Source organism: Calidris pugnax, unplaced genomic scaffold, assembly GCF_001431845.1.
Source record: "Calidris pugnax isolate Ruff unplaced genomic scaffold, ASM143184v1 scaffold111, whole genome shotgun sequence".
NCBI classification, from domain to species: Eukaryota; Metazoa; Chordata; class Aves; order Charadriiformes; family Scolopacidae; genus Calidris; species Calidris pugnax.
Window position 1 is genome coordinate 5,287,731 of NW_015090872.1, and position 17,180 is coordinate 5,304,910.

Sequence of the window (17,180 nt, forward strand, 5' to 3'; positions counted from 1 at the left end):
AAATACTGGGACTAACATGGCTCTTCAATCTGGAAGGGATGGAAAGGCCAAGAACCAAGTGCTGGAACATTGTGCCAAGTCGGAGGTGCTGGGCTGAGGGTTGGGGAGATGCGATGGCCCATGGGGTGGGAGGTGGTCAAAGGGCTCCTATGGGCTGTGAGCTCTGCAAAACAGAGGCTGTGAGGAACCCCCTGTACAGGGCCAGGCAGACAACTGGCACCTGGGGAGAGTAGAAAGACTTCGGTCCTCTTCCCCCTGTGTCAACTGCTGCCTGTGCATCACAGCCACTGGGAGAAGTGGCAGTGCCAGCCCCTGCCTTCCTGGGAGCAGATCTGAACCACACAACAACTGTTTTCCCTGCCCAACTCGTGGGCTGCACCAGCTTGCAATCAGAATTTCACAACACCATGAGAATCCTCATCTTCTAGAAGATCCTCATGCTTTTGGCCTTTGCTGCTGCATTTCTCAATTCCCCTCTTGCAGGAAGGGTGAGGTAGCCGGATCTGACCCTGAAGGAGGGGGATCCAGCAGGCAGAGGATCTGCTGCCTCTTCTCCCGTAGCCAAGGGGCTGCGGAGGAGGCAAGGGGTGGGCCAAGCACAGCCAGGAAAAGGCGTCTGAGAGAGTGGAAGCGCGGCAGGTAGCGCTGAGAGCTGGCTGCGGCTCCGTCTTCCCTTCGAAAGAACACCCGTTTTTGCATCCTTCCTGGGGAAGCACCTGGGTCTGGCTTGGGTCTCCGCATTGTCCACAGCTGCCCCAGTGCTCCTGCCTGTCAGTTGGAGACAGGAACACCGAGCACCTGGGGGAGAGACGTGGGGCTCAGGATGGTGCGGTTTCTTGGCCCTGTGAACATGCAGACCTGGGGTACCCCATGGACCCCTCTCCTCAGAGACCTCTGGAGGGTTTTTTTGCCTCCCCTGCAGTGAGGAAGCTCGTCTCCCCCTGCCTCTCCCACCACAGAGGCCACAGAAGGAGGGAAGAGGAGATGGTGGTGTTTGTTCCTACAAACAGGGGCTAGCATGGAGGCCCAGCAGAGAGGCTCACGCTTGGACACTCTGCCCCAGGCTGGCTCTTCCAATGGGGGGCTTCTTTTCTTGCAAAGACTGGGTTTCACTGGGATTTTATCCTCCAAAGCCCTGGGGACCCCTCTGTGCTCCTTGCATGACCTGAACCTGCCTACAGGGAGTAGGGTGGGGAGTTATCCCTGATCCCAATATCTGAAGGGAGGCTACAGGAGAGCTGGTGGGGGACTCTTTGTCAGGAAGGATAGTGACAGGACAAGGGGTAATGGTTTTAAATTGGAAGAGGGGAGATTTCTTTACTGTGAGGATGGTGAAGCTCTGGAACAGGTTGCCCAGGAAAGTTGTGGATGCCCCATCCCTGGAAGTGTTTAAGGCCAGGCTGGATGGGGCTTTGAGCAACCTGGTCTAGTGGAGATGTCCCTGCCCAGGGCAGGGGGCGGGGGTGGAACTTGATGATCTTTAAGGTCCCTTCCAACTCTAACCATTCTATGATTCTATGGTTCTATGATCTGTCCCTGCTCAGAGGATGCAGGGAAAGGGGGCAATTAGCAAAGAGCCTCAGCATTCCTTCCCGCCCATCGGTTGTGTCTTTTGGCAAGATGCTGGCCCTCCCCAGGTGCAGCCGAGGGGGAGAGCAGCAAGAGGAGGACAAATCCTTGGCGTGTGTGGGGCTGATACCGCTCCTGCCAACAGACGGGACGGGCAGCCGGGGCCGGTGGAGATCTTGCAGGAGCTTGTTGTTGACCTGGAGCCTTTGGTGGCACAGGGTCAGCGCGGCAAAGCTCCTGCTATCTCTGGGGCTGCACCATGGGGACTGCGCCGCTTGTCCTTGCTCTGATAGCAACTCTGCCCCGGTGAGCCCGGCTGCTTTTATCTGGCAGTCAGGGCAGCTGGGGGGCCGGGGACCTCGGAGGAGTGTACAAACAAGCTCAGGATACGAGGACAATAGCCAAGGACGGGCCTTTGAAAAGCAGGGGGACATGTGGCGCGGCCGCCCTGGGGCACATCAAAGGTCCCCCCTCGCTCTCAGCCACCCTGGGGCACATCAAAGGTCCCCTCTCGCTCTGCGCCGTCCGTGTGTTTGATGGCTGCCCGTCGGCACAAGGGGCAGAGGGTTTGAGTGGTGGGAAGTGGAAAGGGAAAAGATGGCTGCGGGGAGAGGACCCAGGAGCGAGCTGGGACACAGCCCTGAGGGTCTCTGCCTCCACATCACGGGTTTCTCACGAATTCCTCGGTTCCACTTTCTTTTGGCCCCTGCTGATCTTTATCTGGAGCGCAGCACACAGCCCCTCTCTTTCCTCCTGCAGTGCACCTCCGGGCAGGCATTTCAGGTCATTTCTGCAAAGTGGTTTGTGTGCAATTTCACAAGCACTTTTCTTGAATCAGCGAGTGCCACAGCCAGGAGCTGTCAGGGTTTTTCCTTTCCAGACTTGCTGGTTGGAATCCTGGAAAGTCAGGGATGCCATCCACAAAGAGTGGTGTTTCGCTCGAGAAGCCCACGTCGCCAGAAGGAAAGTAAGTGACTATTGCTACCTGACAGCCTCGGGAAGCCGAGCTCTGAGCCATGTCCCGATGGAGCCGTGAAAGGATGTGAATGTGGTGAGAGAGGTCTGCTTTGAGTGCTGGACATGCACCTGCCCTACAGGGTTCTGCAGTACCTGGTGTACCTCTGGAGCAGGATCAGTCCTGCAAGAGTCCCTCTCTGCTCTCTCCTGTGCTCCCAAAAGGGTCTGGGAAGGGGCTGGAAAACCTGGGGAAAGTTTTACCTCTGATTTGCTCTGCAATGTGTGCTGCACACGCTGCCACCATCGGATAAAGGACAGCCCCGCGCCTGCTGGGCTGGAACCACCCTCCGCGATAAGGGCACATGTGACTCCAGAGATTAGACCTGTCCACTGCTTTGTGTTTTTATAAAGTGCATTTATTGGCAAACGAGCAGCCCAAAGGACAAAGGAATACAAAAAAAAAACAAACAAAAAACCCAACACAAACCAAACAACATAAGGAAGCAGACAGCACCCTGTGCAGCGCTGCAAGCTCTGCAGGGAAAATGTGTCCCCGAGAGGGGCTTGGGTGATGTTCTGCTCTTGGGAAGTGGTTGAAACCTGCAGGCGCTGGCCCCAGGCGCCCAGGAGCAGCAGGCTGAGCCAGTGGCTCCTCTCTGGGTTTGTGATTGCAGGGCTCTCCTGGCCCCAGTGGCTTTTCTGCTTTTGAAGCCATTGTCAGGGTAATTAAACGCTCCCAGGCAGGTGCTGGAGCCAGCCTTTTGCAACCCGAGATTTGGCTTTGTCTTGCCTGCCTGCTGGAAATGCCTTGTTTTACGGCGGATTAATCTCTCGCAGCAATATCCGAAAGCAAAGAGGGGGCTTTAATTGGGGTGGGATTAGCACAGCCGGGCTGAGCAGGGGGAGCGGGAGCTTTCTCCCTACCAGCTAATTGCCCCTTATCTGCGCTGGCAGTGCCTGCGACACCTGCCCCTGGCTGCTGGCGTGCCAGCTTTGTGCCATGGGGGCCCAGGCGATGCTGCCGTGTGCCCTGAAGGTTTATTTATGGAGCAGAGGGTGAGATGTGGGGCTCTGGCAGCCAGAGGACTCGGGATGCTTTTGGGACGCTTTTGGCACTCAGGTGATGGGGGGGCTCGTGTTTTTCCCTTGGGCTGTTGCGGGGTCCCAGGGGGGCTGAGCTGAAATCCCTGGGCAGCAGTTTGCAGCCAGCCCCTGCTCCCGGGCACGGACAGGCAGCGGGCACGGATGATTTAAAAGTGGGCCCGGGGTGTCGTTTTCCCTGGAGCACGTGAAGCAGGTCAGCACCCCAAGGGCAAGTCTCCAGGGAGAAGGCCTGTGACTGTCCCAGCTCTTGAAAACAAGCCAGCCCCATGCCTCTGCTAAATTGCTGACCTTCCCATCCCAGCCAGTCTGCCCTGCGACGGCCTCCAGTCCTGGGCAGGCACTGTCCCCCCATGTCCCCTTCCAAGGGATGGGGTGCCAAAGGCAAATGTCCATGGTGGGCTATGAGGAGGCACAATCTTGCCTGTTCCCCCCGTGTTTCAGTGGGTATCCCTTGGGATGCACACACGGTGGGGGAGGGCCCTTGCTTGGTGGGAAAAGCTGACTTTACTCTAGGGGGACAAAAAAATGTCAGTTTATATTTTTGTCTCGATGTGGCCTGAAAGTTGAAGTCTTTCCCTCAGCTAAAACAACTCTTTGGTCAAGCCAATGGAAACAACCTCTCCTGCTTCCTCCCCCACTGAAGAGCGGGCTGGTATTTGTGCTTACCTCCTGACTCTTAGCCATCCTTGGCCCATAAAGGGATGGTCAGCAGGGACCGTTTCTGGCTCCAGCCTCTCCTTTAGCTCTGCTTGGCTCAGTCTGTCCACAAGAACTGCCCCGGGGGCTGCTGAGCCCGCTGTGCCAGCGCAGGCACCGGCCCTGGCTCCCTCCTCAGCCGGCTGCAGCCGTGGGTTTTGCTGGGTGTGATTACTCTGCTCTGGAGAAAACACCTTTCTTTGCCTCTGCAAGTCCCAGCGGCTTTTATGGCTTCCTCCAGATGTGAATGTGGAGGTTTTATTTATTACCCCGGGATGTAAAAGGGGCAAAGGTGCGTGTGGCGACGCACACCTCTCCGGAGGAACTGGTGCTGCCCCATCCCTCCCTCCTCCTCCTCACCACTGGAGCCTGGGGGTGAAATACCTTGTCCCTTGGCTTTATCCCTCAGGACCTGGGGGAAGAAGTGAGACTCCAGAGGGAGGCTTGTCCGGGGCTGAGCATTGCTTTGCTGTCAGTGAATAAGAGCTGGTGATGCTGGACCCCCACCACCCTCTGCCTTAGCTCCCTGCACCCCGTAGGGTGCTGTGCTTATGGGCACCAGCCAGATGGACCAAACCACACGCACCTACATGTCTGTGTCTCAAGTAGGGGCACACACGCACACACACGTACGCCCCTACCCACATGCACACCCAACATGGGCACCCATGAGTGTGCCCACACCTCTGTGGGCATGTCCACCCCTTCCTGCCCCTCTGCCCTCTATCCTGAGAAAGCAAGAGGGAGTGGGCAGTGGGGCAGGAGCACTGGCCTGGCTCCCTGGCGTGGATCCGGCACCGGCGGAGGCGGCAGGAGCGGAAGGGAGGTGTTTTTCTTGGTTCCCACTGAGCCACACTCGGGATTCTTCCCACCTCCCACCTGTGATGGGAGGCAGCATCACTCGGAGACAGCCTTGACCCACCGAGGGCTGAAGGGTGTCCCCTGGCAAGCAGGACTGCTCCCCCTGACCGACCCATGGCCATGGCAGGTGTCCCCATGGGGTGGCTGAGGCCGGCGGGTGGGTGTCATGGAGCTGGGAGGGCTTGGGGCCATCAGGGGAGCAGCACCCCCCTTCCACAAACACGCCGTGTCTCTGCTGGCTCTCTGGGAAAGTATTTGTCGGTTTGAGGCAGGGCTTTTTAAAAGCCTCAGCATTTTCACCTGGAGGACAGACAGACAGACAACTATGAAAATAAAACTCCCAACCAAAGCAAATACCTGCAGCCCACGCCGAGTGTGTTTTTACCTCGTCATTCTCAAAAAGCAAACATGTGCAGCGAAGCACAATATTTTAGGTGGCCGTGGCAGAAAAAGAGCCCCTCTGTTTTTCAAACAAGGTGCCTTTTCATTCGGAGGCTGGCAGTGGCTCTGAGAAAACCAGTGACGTTTCGCTGGGCCGCCCGCTGGAAAAGCAGACGTTGCCTTATGGCCCCAAAACGCTCCTTTGCATCCCGAGAGCCGGGAGGAAGCGGGGCCCGAGGGTGTGACTGCGGCGTTTCCGCAGGATCCCCCCAGCCGGGCAGGGGACAGCCGGCCGTTTGTTCGTCCCCTTTGAAGGTGACAAAGCCCCCTGCCATGCTGAGCCCCGCGGCTCGGCCGCTTCCGCTCCGGCCGAGCACGGCACCATCGGACGTGAGAGGGAGGAGAAGGCTGGAGCCATCAAAGCTGCTCCCATGGCCTCAGTCGAGATGGGACCAGGGTTTCATCTAGTTTCTGCAGGGCTTCTTCCCCGCTCATGGTGGGCTCCCTTCCTACCCACGCCAGGGGCAAGCCCCATCATCATCCTCCTCTCCTCCAACTAGGAGATAGACCCTTGAGGTAATGGGAATGGGAAGTCCCATCATCATCCGCCTCTCCTCCAGCCAGGAGATAGACCCTTGAGGTAATGGGAATGGGAAGTCCCATTATCATCCTCCTCTACTTCAACCAGGAGATAGACCCTTGGGGTAACAGGAATGGGAAGTCCCATCATCATCCGCCTCTCCTCCAGCCAGGAGATAGACCCTTGAGGTAATGGGAATGGGAAGTCCCATTATCATCCTCCTCTACTTCAACCAGGAGATAGACCCTTGGGGTAACAGGAATGGGAAGCTGGGCGTTGCGAATGGCAGTGCCTTGTCCTGAGCACTGCCTTTGGTCAGCTTTCGGGAGGACCCTTGGGCAGGAGCAGCAGGTCCAGTCCCCTGGGAACACTGCTCTGGAAATGCGATAGAGGCTACGGCTTGGGAGATAAGCAGGTCCCTGAGGAACGAGCTGTTCCTCTCTGGAGGTCACTCCCATCCCACCTCACTGCGATATACCACATAGGATCCTAGATAGTATATGAAGTTGTATACATATATGTGTGTGTGTGTATATGTCTGTATGTTTTTTCCATGAAAATAAAAAATCACAAAAAAAAATACATATATGGTCAAGAAACGTCAGCAGTTTCAGGAAAAAGCACTTTGCTGACCCAGGGTTGGGCCATGGAGGTCCCATGTGCCAGTCCCCTGGGGGGGTGACCCCTCTGTGACACTTCCCACTTGTGCCAAAGCCCCCTTCTCTCCCCAGCTTGGAGCCTGTCCAGGGTGGCAGCATCCATGGTGGCACCCAGACCTGCCACCTGGGGACGGGGGGATGGAGGGTCTCTGTGGGTGTCACTGGGGCTGTTACAGAAGCTGGCCCCACAGCTGTGGCTGGGCGGTGAGAGCCAGAATGGCGAGGAGTGGGGCACGGTGGGGGGGTGGGGGGAAGATTTTCCCCACGCACCCTCTGCACCGCCTCTGCCTCTCGGGAGGGCGCGATGATGGGACACGCTGGGGGTGGCTTTCGGCTGTTCCGCGAAGCGGCGTGCCCTTCTGGTTAGCGAAAATCCCCTGCCTCCCTCCCACTTGCGGCCGGGGGGAGGGGAAGGGGTGACACAGCCTTCTCTGGAGGTGACACCCTCATCCTGCCGCGCGCCCCCGGTCTCCCCATCGCTGCCCCACAGCCGCCCCACTGGTGTGTCCTACCACCCCTGGCAGGGTAGGGGGCTCAGGGCTGGGGAGGGCGGCTCGCCTGGTGTGTCCGGTGGGAATGATCCTTACCCCCTCGTGCTGGGACAAGGGGGATTTTCCCTGCCCAGGAGGGGAGGCTGAGGGCCAGCAGGACCCACTCAAACCCTCTGAGGCCAGCATTTCTCCCCATGACCTTGAGGCAGAGCGGGGGGAGGCAGCCGGCAGCTGAAATGCCATTTCGGTCTATAAATGGCATCCGACACTGGTCTCTCCCCGGGCATGGGAAGCGGTGACAGACTGAGCCCTCTCTGCCCTCATGCTGTGGGGCTCTTGCCCCGTTTTACAGATGGGGAAACTGAGGCACGGTGGGGTCCTTGGCCTGGCCTCTCTGCGAGACCGTGGGGCAGCCCTGGGGGGGTTGCAGGGCACTGTGAGGTGTTTTCTGGTGGTGGAGGACTCGCTTCCTACTGGGAAGGGAAGGCTTTGAGGGGGGGTATTGCTCTGCCGGGAGGTCCATGCCTTGTGCCACCCCAGCTGTGCTTCTGGGGAAGCCAAGGAGCCTTCCCTTGCCCGGAGAAGGGGACTCGCAGGGGCCTGGTGCCTGCAGCAGCCCCCCCTGCCCTCCTGGCTCGCTGCTCCCTCCTGGTTGTATCTCCCCGGGATGGTGGCTCCCACCCTCCTGGCTGCCTCCCGGGGCAATCGATGGGCACCACACGGGCCTTATCATCTGCAGGCCAGCCATGGGCAGGGCTCCCCACCGTCCCTATCAGCAGGGTGGCTCCAGACATGGGGCCAAGGGGAGCCAGCCCCATCCCTGTTGCGCTGGGAGGCCATGGTTGGGGGGGCATTGCCACAGCCCCCCCCATGCTGGCCATTCCAGGGGGAAGCTTGAGGGGCCCGGGACCCCTCTCCAGCCCGGTGGCGAGTGTGACACTGATGAATTTGCAAGGGTCCAGCTGAGGCCGTGACACTGGGAGGCTGCTGTGGAGCATGTGAAGGCAGGTGGTGACTCCATCCTCTCGTGACTGTCACCAGGATCTTTTCCCCCCCGCCCCCAACCCCATCCACTTCCATCAAGCTCTTGGCAGCAGTTTCCTCGCTGGGGGGAAGCTTGTAGGGGGCCGAGGGAGGGCCAGACGGGGCCGGCGCCCTGGGAAAGGCTTTCCTGTCCCTTTCACAAGTCTGGTTGAGTTCCACATTTTATTTGTTTCTCTTGAGTCGCGCCCACCCTCCTGCTTCCAGCGGCTCGGCAGGGTGCTGCCGGGACACCGGCGGGGAGGGGATGCCGCCTCTTCCCTAAACTCCTGGAATGGGGGGTACCAGGGTCATCTGTGATCATGCAGAGGATGGGGGAATCCCTATGATGAGGTGCCCCTGGAGGGTGGTTTCCCCCAGAATTGGCTGCAGGGCATCCCCCCACACCATGGGGTGCCATTGGTCTCGGGGCACCGGTCCTGCCTGGCACAGGGACCGGGCACAGTGAGGGATGTCCTTTGGGAGAGAGTGTCCTGACCACTCCATACCACAGAGCAGATTCTTGTCCCTCTGTGTTCTGGGACAGCAGTGACCATCAGTTACCAGAAGCTTGGAGTGAAGGTCTTTATTGTCCGCTTCTCTGGCTGGATCACAACCTGAGCTGGGTGTGAGAGTCTCATTCAGAGTCTTCGCTGTCGACCATGGCCCCAGGCCCTGGGTGGGAGAGGAGAGCATGAGGAGGAACACGTTTTGGCCTTCTACCAGCTCCTACCACGGCTTTGAAGGAGGATTTTCCTTCCCTGCCATGTCCTGGCCATGGTGAAGCCAGGGATGTTTGTCTGGGAGCCCACCATGCTCACCAGGGTCAGCCCCTCCAGCCATAACCGCGGGGAATTAGAGACGGGTGGAAAACTGCCCAAAAACCTGTGCAAATATTTGCATTTTGAGCAAATACTTTTCCAAGTATTGGGGAACGCTGACAAAGCAGCAGCGTGGGCAACACAGGCACGCTGAGAGGGTCCGCTTGGCTTTTTTTTTTTGGGCAGGATTTCAATGGTCAAACAGTTGTGGTTTTTTTTTTTAAATAAAAAAGCTGACCAAGCAAATGGGGAGATTTGCCAGTGCTGCCGCTGCCCCCTTCACCAGCTCCTTGGGGCAAAACAGCTACCTCTCCCCCAAATGCCAAGGGGGCTGTGAGCCTTCAAACCACCCCCATGCCCCAGGTGCCACAGCTCCTGTCTCAGTGCTCCACTTTCCTTCTCTGCTGAAGGGGTTTGGGGCAGGAAAGGGGCTCCCCGTGCCTGGTGCTGCTCTGCCCTGGAGTATCCCAGGGGTCTGGAGCTAAGTTTGAGCTGGTGAGGCTTGCCCAGTGCCTTGTCCCCACCCTGCAGTGTCTTGCCCATGCCAGGGAATGCTCACCTGCCATCGACTCCTGCTTGTTGTGCCAGATTTTGGCCATGGTAGCAACCTGTGTGGAGAAGGGTGACAGGGGAGAAGAGTGGCCACGGACCCTGGTGTGGTCCATGCCCACCCCAAGTGGGTATAGGGTCTGGAATAACAGGAGAAGTTGGGGGTACCCTGGGCTTCCCCATCCCACTGCATTTTCCTTCTCCACACCCATGTCCACCAGCTTCCAGGGCAGGTCAGGGCAAGCAAGTCGCAGGCATGTCCTGTCCTGCCAGCGCAGGGAGGGCTTAGGGCCATGGGCTGCAGGGACCAGATCCTTGTGTGTCACCGCGGGGCAGCTCTGGGGTGGTGACTCCTAGCCCCATTGCATGCCACCCACAGCAGGATGGGGCGATGGACTTGTCCTGGCCCCATGTGGGCCTGGGCATGGTGATGGGGCTGGGGGCTCGGTGCAGGTGGAGGTGGGTCAGTGGTGCTGGGTGTCACCCGTGCATCCGGCACCGAGAGGGGAGTGTGTGCAGCGATGGAGATCCCCGTGCATGTGTGGTGGGACCAAGTCATGCAGAGCATCGATGCGTGGGGCTGCCTCCCCGATCTGGGCTTGGGGTCCAGCCACATCCTACATCCTCCTGCCGGGCTGGCGAGATGCTCCGTGCCCTGCAGCCATACCTGCAACCACGAAGTATGCAGTGCTTGGGAGATGGAGGGGATCCAGGGCTGAATCAGGCTCAGGCAGACACTGGCGAGGAAGGTCATCATGATGCTGGAGCAGTGAGTCAAGGACAAACAGACGCAGGTGGGCTGGCCAAGGGGGCCACCACATGCCCCCGTGCAGTGGGCACCTGTGGGTGGTGCTGGCCCTGGGGCCACGTGTAGGCAGGGGAATAGGCTCCTGCATGCGACCGCCTGTGTGGTGCAGTACGTGTGCCTGCGTGCCAGGGCAGGGCTCTGCCTCCCCCAGCCAAGGATACAAGAACATCAGCACCATGATGACGGTCCACATGGGGATGATCACCAGGTAGATTAAGAAGAACAGCGGGACTGCCATGGCACAGCTCATGGTGACCATCATGAAGAGGCAGAGGCACCAGACGCCGTGGGAGCCGATGTGTTCCTTCAGCCGTAGGCAACGCTGGTAGAACTGGTGCAGCACAGGGGTGCTGGGTGGGGAGTCCCCTATAGGTCCCATGCACCCCACGGGGCTGCCCTCTGCTGTGCGTGCAGGGAGGGTGTCTTCTTGTGCAAGGTGGGGGTGAGCGTTTGTGTGTGCGCGCACGGGGCGTGCAAGGGGTGTCTGGGTGCACAGGGCTGGGTGTGCAGCGTGCAGGAAGCGTGGACAGGGGTGTAGGGTGCAACATGGAGAGCTGTGTGACAACGCATAGGGCTGGGTGTAGGGTATGGTGTGTAGGGGCTGCAGGGAGCAGGGCTGGGTGTGCAAGGTGTAACCTATAGGGATGAGTGCATATGGGACGCAGCGTGTAGGGCTGAGCATGCAAACTACAGACGGGGTTTAGGGGGTGCAGTAGGTGTGGGGGCACAGTATATAGGGCAGGACGGGTTGGAAGGCTACACAGTGTGTAGGGACAGGGGTACAGGACTTGGTTAATGGGGCTGAGGGGAGGGATGTGGTGGGGTGGGTAACATCTCAGAGACATGCAGAGCCCCCCTGGCTCCCAGGGTGCCCCACGTCCCCCACCTCCATGGAGGAGCAGCAGTGGGGGCAGCAGAGGATGTGTGGCCAGCTGTGATGGTGACACCTGTGCCAGCAGCACCAACTCATTGTGCTGCAGAGCCCCCACTTCAGCCTGTCCTCCCAGGCCACTGCCACAGGAGACACGTGGGGGGACTGTGTCCTCTCAGGCCCCTGGGACCACTCCACCACGGAGCATCCCCTGATACCCTGTCACCCCAACTAGCTGGAGAAGCCCCACGGTTGACTAAGCTGAGCAGAACCAAGCTAGCAAGAACCAGGAGGAAGAGGACAGTGGTGGAGCTGGGGACACTGGCGTGAAAGAGCAGCTCAGCTGCCCCACATCCCCAGAATGGGGCTTGGTCCATGGCTATGGGGTGACTTACAGGAAGGAGACCAGCGAGCTCAGGTAGATGAGGGTGCTGAAACAAAGGGGGATGAGAAGCTCTGTGGTGGGCTGGGCAGCTGCAGGGCCCCAGCCTTGGGCTGTAGGGCACCCTGCTCCCATGGAAACCACAGCACAACAGATCCTCCCATTCCATTCCCGTGGCAACTGCAGCATCCTGCTTCCATGGCAGGGTGCTGGGGACCTGTTTGGGGTGCTGGTGCCACTCTGGCTTCAGAAGGAACCCAATGCCAGAGGGGCAAAGGGTGGGGGCTTGAAACTGGGAACCCAGTACAAACCAGTGCTCATTTTCCTTGCGGTGCTGGGAGGACACCAAGAGCCTTCAGCACTTCTGGGACCCATAAGGATGCTGGGATCCATCTAGGGCAAGGATACGCTGCTCCCCACGCCTAACACCCCAACTCCCCACTTGGTGTGTCCCCTCCAGCCCACCGTCCCCCTCCCCATGCCCAGGCTCTGCTTCTATCCCAAGAGGCCATGGCGCTGAGCGCTGGGCCAGCCCTGCCCTCTAGTGTCTGAGGAGCCGCTCTCAGCAGGGCTCTGCCCCGGGCTGCTGCGAGCTGAGCCCTTGCAAACTCCTCACATGGCCCACAGAGCCACGCAGGGTCTGACAGGCTTCCCACAGCCCTGCAGCATCACCTCCCACCCAGCCACCACTGCTGGTGGGGGAGACACACAGGAGGACGAGTCCCGGACCCTACATGGCACCATGGGGACCCTGGCACCACGAGCCCACCTCCGGGGTGCCCGAGGGGGTGCGTAGGCCAGCGTTAACCCCAGCGCAGGTGCCCTGCTCCCCACACTTTGGGGACGCGCAGGCGCACCAGCACGGGTGACAACCACCTTCCCCGGCACCCGGGGTCAATAACCGGGCGGCCAAGGGGGCACGGCAATGGGCGCCCGCAGCGGCGGAAGAGGGAGGGGAGCGCTGGAAGTTGCTGGTTAAACTGGAAGAAGGCGCGGCGGCCTCCCCGCGGTCCCTGCCCTGGGGACTCTGACCCCGTGGGCCGGCCAGGGGAGCCGAAGCAGCCGGTGCCGAGCAGCCCCGCAGGCGCTGGGAGGAGCAGAGCAGGATGGACCCCACCATGGAGCTGGCAGAAGACCCCAGGTGGGTGCTGGGGAACCCACCGTGCCACTTGGTAGCCGGGCAAATCCAACTTTTTTTGGATCAGGATTTTGGGTTATTCCCTCTGCCAAGGAAGGGAGGTGCCTGGGGGTGAGGCGAGCCGGACAGAGGACACCAGGGACCCTGCGGGGCTGTGTGTCCCCGTGTCCCTGCCGTCCCCATGCAGCGCTCCCCTTCTTCTCTGCAGGTTCCCCCTCACGGTGGTGGAGATGCTGATCAAGAACTTCAGCGTGCCACCAGCCTGCTTCTCCCTGCCACCCACCTCCCGGCAGCTGCTGCAGCGTAGGTGGGGGGACTGGGCGGGGGGGACCCTCCTCTTGCCACTGGTGGGAGCAGGACAGGGGTGATGGAGGGAGGGTGGCCGTGGTGGCTGCAGGCAGGGAGCAGCCCTGAGGAATGGGGAGGCAGCAGAGTGCTGCCAGGGTCTCAGCCTCCCACCCCGTAGCCCTCCCTGCGGGGATGGAGGTGTCCCAGGGAAGGCCAGCACTGGTGCAGGTGACACGGGAACAGAAGCACCAGTTCTGGCACAGCCAGACGTGCTGAGGACGTGGCAAGGGGCTTCCCAAACTTGCGGAGCGGTGGGTTGGGTGGCAGCTCCCCGCTGTAGTGGCCTCAGGGGGGACAGGACAAGATGGAGATGGTATCTCACTCCTCCATGGCAAGGGGCTTCCCAAACCTGTGGAGCGGTGGGTTGGGTGGCAGCTCCCTGCTGCAGTGGCCTCAGGGGGGACAGGACAAGATGGAGATGGTATCTCACTCCTCCATGGCAAGGGGCTTCCCAAACCTGTGGAGCGGTGGGTTGGGTGGCAGCTCCCTGCTGCAGTGGCCTCAGGGGGGACAGGACAAGATGGGAGGTGGCTTCTCACTCCTCCATGGCAGATCTGGACATGGCCCAACTCACCATCATGGGCCTCGCCACCATCATGGCGCTGCTGTCGGTTGCAATCTTTGTGGAAGAAGCTTTCTACCTCACTCGTAAGATCCGCTGCCCCATCAAGATGACGACCCTCCGCTGGAGCAGCTCAGCCCCTACGGTGAGCTGGGGTGTGGGGATGGTGGAGGGGCATCACCCCGGGGGGCCAGAGCCACCCAAGGGGTGCCAGCCCATAGGAGGGGGTCAGCAGCATGCCAAGTTTGCATCTCCCCCAGGTTGTGTGCGTAGTCAGCTGCTTCGGGCTATGGTTCCCACGCTCCATGATGGTGGTGGAGATGGCTACCACGGCGTGAGTATCACCTACACCAGGGCAGGGGCACTGGGGAGCTCATGGGGCCTGACCTGCCTTCCTCTTCCTCCTCTCCAGGTACTTCTCCATCTGCTTCTACGTCATGATGCTGGTCATGGTGGAGGGCTTCGGGGGGAAGGAGGCGGTGCTCAGTGCCCTGAAGGACGTGCCCATGGTGGTCAGCACCGGGCCCTGCTGCTGCTGCTGCCCCTGCCTGCCCCGAATCACCATGAGCAAGTGAGGGATAGTTGGGGTAACCCCCTTCTTCTGCTGGAAGAGAAGTCCCTGGGCAGGGGCTCGGGGACCTCAGGGTGCTACCGGTCTCTCTCGCTGTTCCAGGAGAAAGCTTCAACTGATGTTCCTGGGGACTTTCCAGTACGCCTTCTGCAGGGTGTTCGCTGTCTTCCTGGGGCTGGTCCTGTTCACCGACGGGAACTATAACCCCGCTGACGTGAGTGCCAGGGCACGGGGATGGGCAGGATGGGCAGGGTGACGTCCCAGATGAGGAGCCTCCACCAGCCCTCACCTTGCCCAGCAGGTTTATCAGCCCAGGCGTGTTTTCTCTGTGTGTCCCCTTCCAGATCTCGGCAGAGAGCGTGGCCCTCTGGATCAACACCGTGGTCGGTGCCTCCACTCTCTTTGGGCTGTGGGCCCTGGGCATCCTTTTCCGTCAGGCCCGGCAGCACCTGGCTGAACAGAACATCCAGGCCAAGTTCACCTGCTTCCAGGTGAGCCCCCGTCCTGCCCCACTCCCCCCTGGGTGAGAGGCTCCTCCCGCGTGAGTGGGGAGGAGGTGGTGGGGAGGAGATGGTGGGCAAGAGCCAGGTCCAGCTGTGGGAGAGTGGGGAAGGCGAAGGGCAGAAGCCTGGCAGCAGCAGCATGGCACCCACCATCTCTGGTGTTGGTGGTTGCAGATGCTCCTTGTCCTGACGGCACTGCAGCCCGCCATCTTCAGCATCCTGGCCAACAGTGGCAGCATCGCCTGCTCACCACCCTTCTCCTCCAAGGCCAGGTCCCAGCGTAAGTCGGGAGATGGGGAAGCAGCATGGCCTGCTCCCGGCCGAGCCCCTCCGCTGCACAGCGGGGCCCAGGGAACGGGCAGGGCTGATGGAGGCAGCTTCAAATGACCCTTCTCCTCTTCCAGAGATGAACATGCAGCTATTGATCCCGCAAACCTTCATCCTGGCCGTGGTGACCCGCATGTACTACCGCAAGCAGGATGACAAGCCGGGCTACCAGCCCGTCAACTTCCCACCCACAGGCACTCAGGTCAAGGCGTGAGCAGGGGGGAGCAAAGCGGGTGCTGAGGGGCAGAATTATGCCGGGGAGCTGGTCCGCCCTGTACAACCATCTCCTCCTCATCCGACCCTGGGAAGCTGCCGGCAGCAGAGGAGGCAGAGGGGGAAAGGGCATCTTGGCGTGGGGTGAAAGGGTCTGAAACCTGGAGGCCACAAGCCAAAGGGATCCGTGAAGCCGCCTCCAGCCGGGGGAGGCTCTTGTCTGGCACTGAATAAAGATAAATTTGTACCCAAGTCTTGTGTTGGTGACTGGGCTTGGATAACCCCAGGGTGGGTGGGAGATGACCCCACACAGGGGGAGGAAGATGGAGCCCAGACCAGCACAGCTACGGCTTGGGGCTGTCACAAGGTGCCCAACATCCAGCTGTGACACTGACCTCTGGGTGCTGCTGGCTGGGCTCTGACAGCCAAGGGAATGCCAGGGCAGCAGCAGGTTCTCCTGAGACCTCTGGGTGGGTCTGGCCTGTCCCTGGGGCATGTCCTTCACAGCAGTGGCTGCTCCTGAGAGAATGGTAGGAGTATCCACCCCTTGCCAGCCTGGTGCTGGGCAAAGGAAGCAGCCTTGAAGCACCTTCATAACACAGGCAATTAGTTAATTGCCTTAACACAAGTCTTAACCAGCCTTGAACAGGATCAGGTCCAGGAGTAGTATCTACTCTACACCTACAACAGAGGTGAGGATAGACATCAGGAGCAATGACGACTTACAGAAACCTCTGGGTTATCTTTTTCTCCCCACTGAAGCATGTTCTCACTCAAACCACTGCCAAGATGGCAGGTGAGGAGACCACGACGTGAGCTGGCTGTGCTAGGACGGCAGAAGGCATCTGGCACACACTGAGTAAAATGACTCTGCGCTTATTTGGCTTAACATTAAAAGCCAAAAACCCAACTCCAGAAGAAGCCAGTAAGACACAGGGGTGAGCACACAGCCCCATAAAGAGAAGCCAGCAGAGCAAACACTGACTGGGAAGAGCCTGCGTGAAAGCAGCCACTGCTGCAGGGCTGGAGGTGACACAGGGTGGCCGGAGATGGGCAGCAGATGCCAGATCATTAGCCCTAAGACCAGAGCCTGCTGCTGGGCACCACCGTAGCTTCCCCTGATCTGCACCCTCCCACCCTAACACCTCTGAGAAGTGTGACACGTCGGGGAAGCGAAGAGTCAGACAGCCAAAGCTCCCAACTTTTATTTATCTGATTCCTCTTCGGGGGAAAAAATCAAGTTTTCTGTCCCATGAGGAGGGGGAAAAAGTGACTCTGAGCTTTTTGTGGGTGTCTGTGTTTAAAGTGAAACTGCTCAGGCGGAAGATGCACTGGTGATTAGTTATGAGATTGCCAAATCTGACAGACTCCTGGCAACAGCACACGGCCATTACCAGCGTGGCTTTCTAGGCCCCCGAAGCAGCGCTGGGGACAAGCAATCTCCTGGTTTGGCCAAGAAGCAAAATAACGGGACTCGTCCCCTGCTGTCAGCCAGCCAAACCTAGCTCCTTCTCTGAGGGCAGGTAGGAAACCCACACCTTCACAGCAGCAAGAAGCCCTCCCTGAAAGCAGGGGGCAAGAGACAGGGTCTGTTCCACCAAAGTCACCGCTACTGCCAAGTGGATTCACTGCTCCAGCACCTGCCTCCAGTTAGAAGAACTGGACCCCAAAATAAAGTGCTGACCCTCTATAAAATGCACAAAATCATGTCAGTGCAGGTTTGTACTGTAATTTCCTCAAGAGATGAGAAACCTTTGCCTTCAACCCTC

The 17,180-nt window shown here is 59.6% G+C and overlaps 1 protein-coding gene across 1 annotated transcript; it reads left to right on the forward strand.

The window, feature by feature from the left end:
- Nucleotides 1-11,350: 11,350 nt before the first annotated feature.
- Nucleotides 11,351-15,652, forward strand: SLC51A (solute carrier family 51 alpha subunit). Its single transcript, XM_014945832.1, has 9 exons — nt 11,351-12,890; nt 13,096-13,190; nt 13,788-13,942; nt 14,058-14,131; nt 14,210-14,368; nt 14,471-14,582; nt 14,713-14,859; nt 15,046-15,151; nt 15,276-15,652. Exons 1-9 carry the CDS (start codon nt 12,856-12,858, stop codon nt 15,410-15,412), a joined length of 1,020 nt encoding a protein of 339 aa, XP_014801318.1. The 5' UTR covers nt 11,351-12,855; the 3' UTR covers nt 15,413-15,652.
- Nucleotides 15,653-17,180: the final 1,528 nt, after the last annotated feature.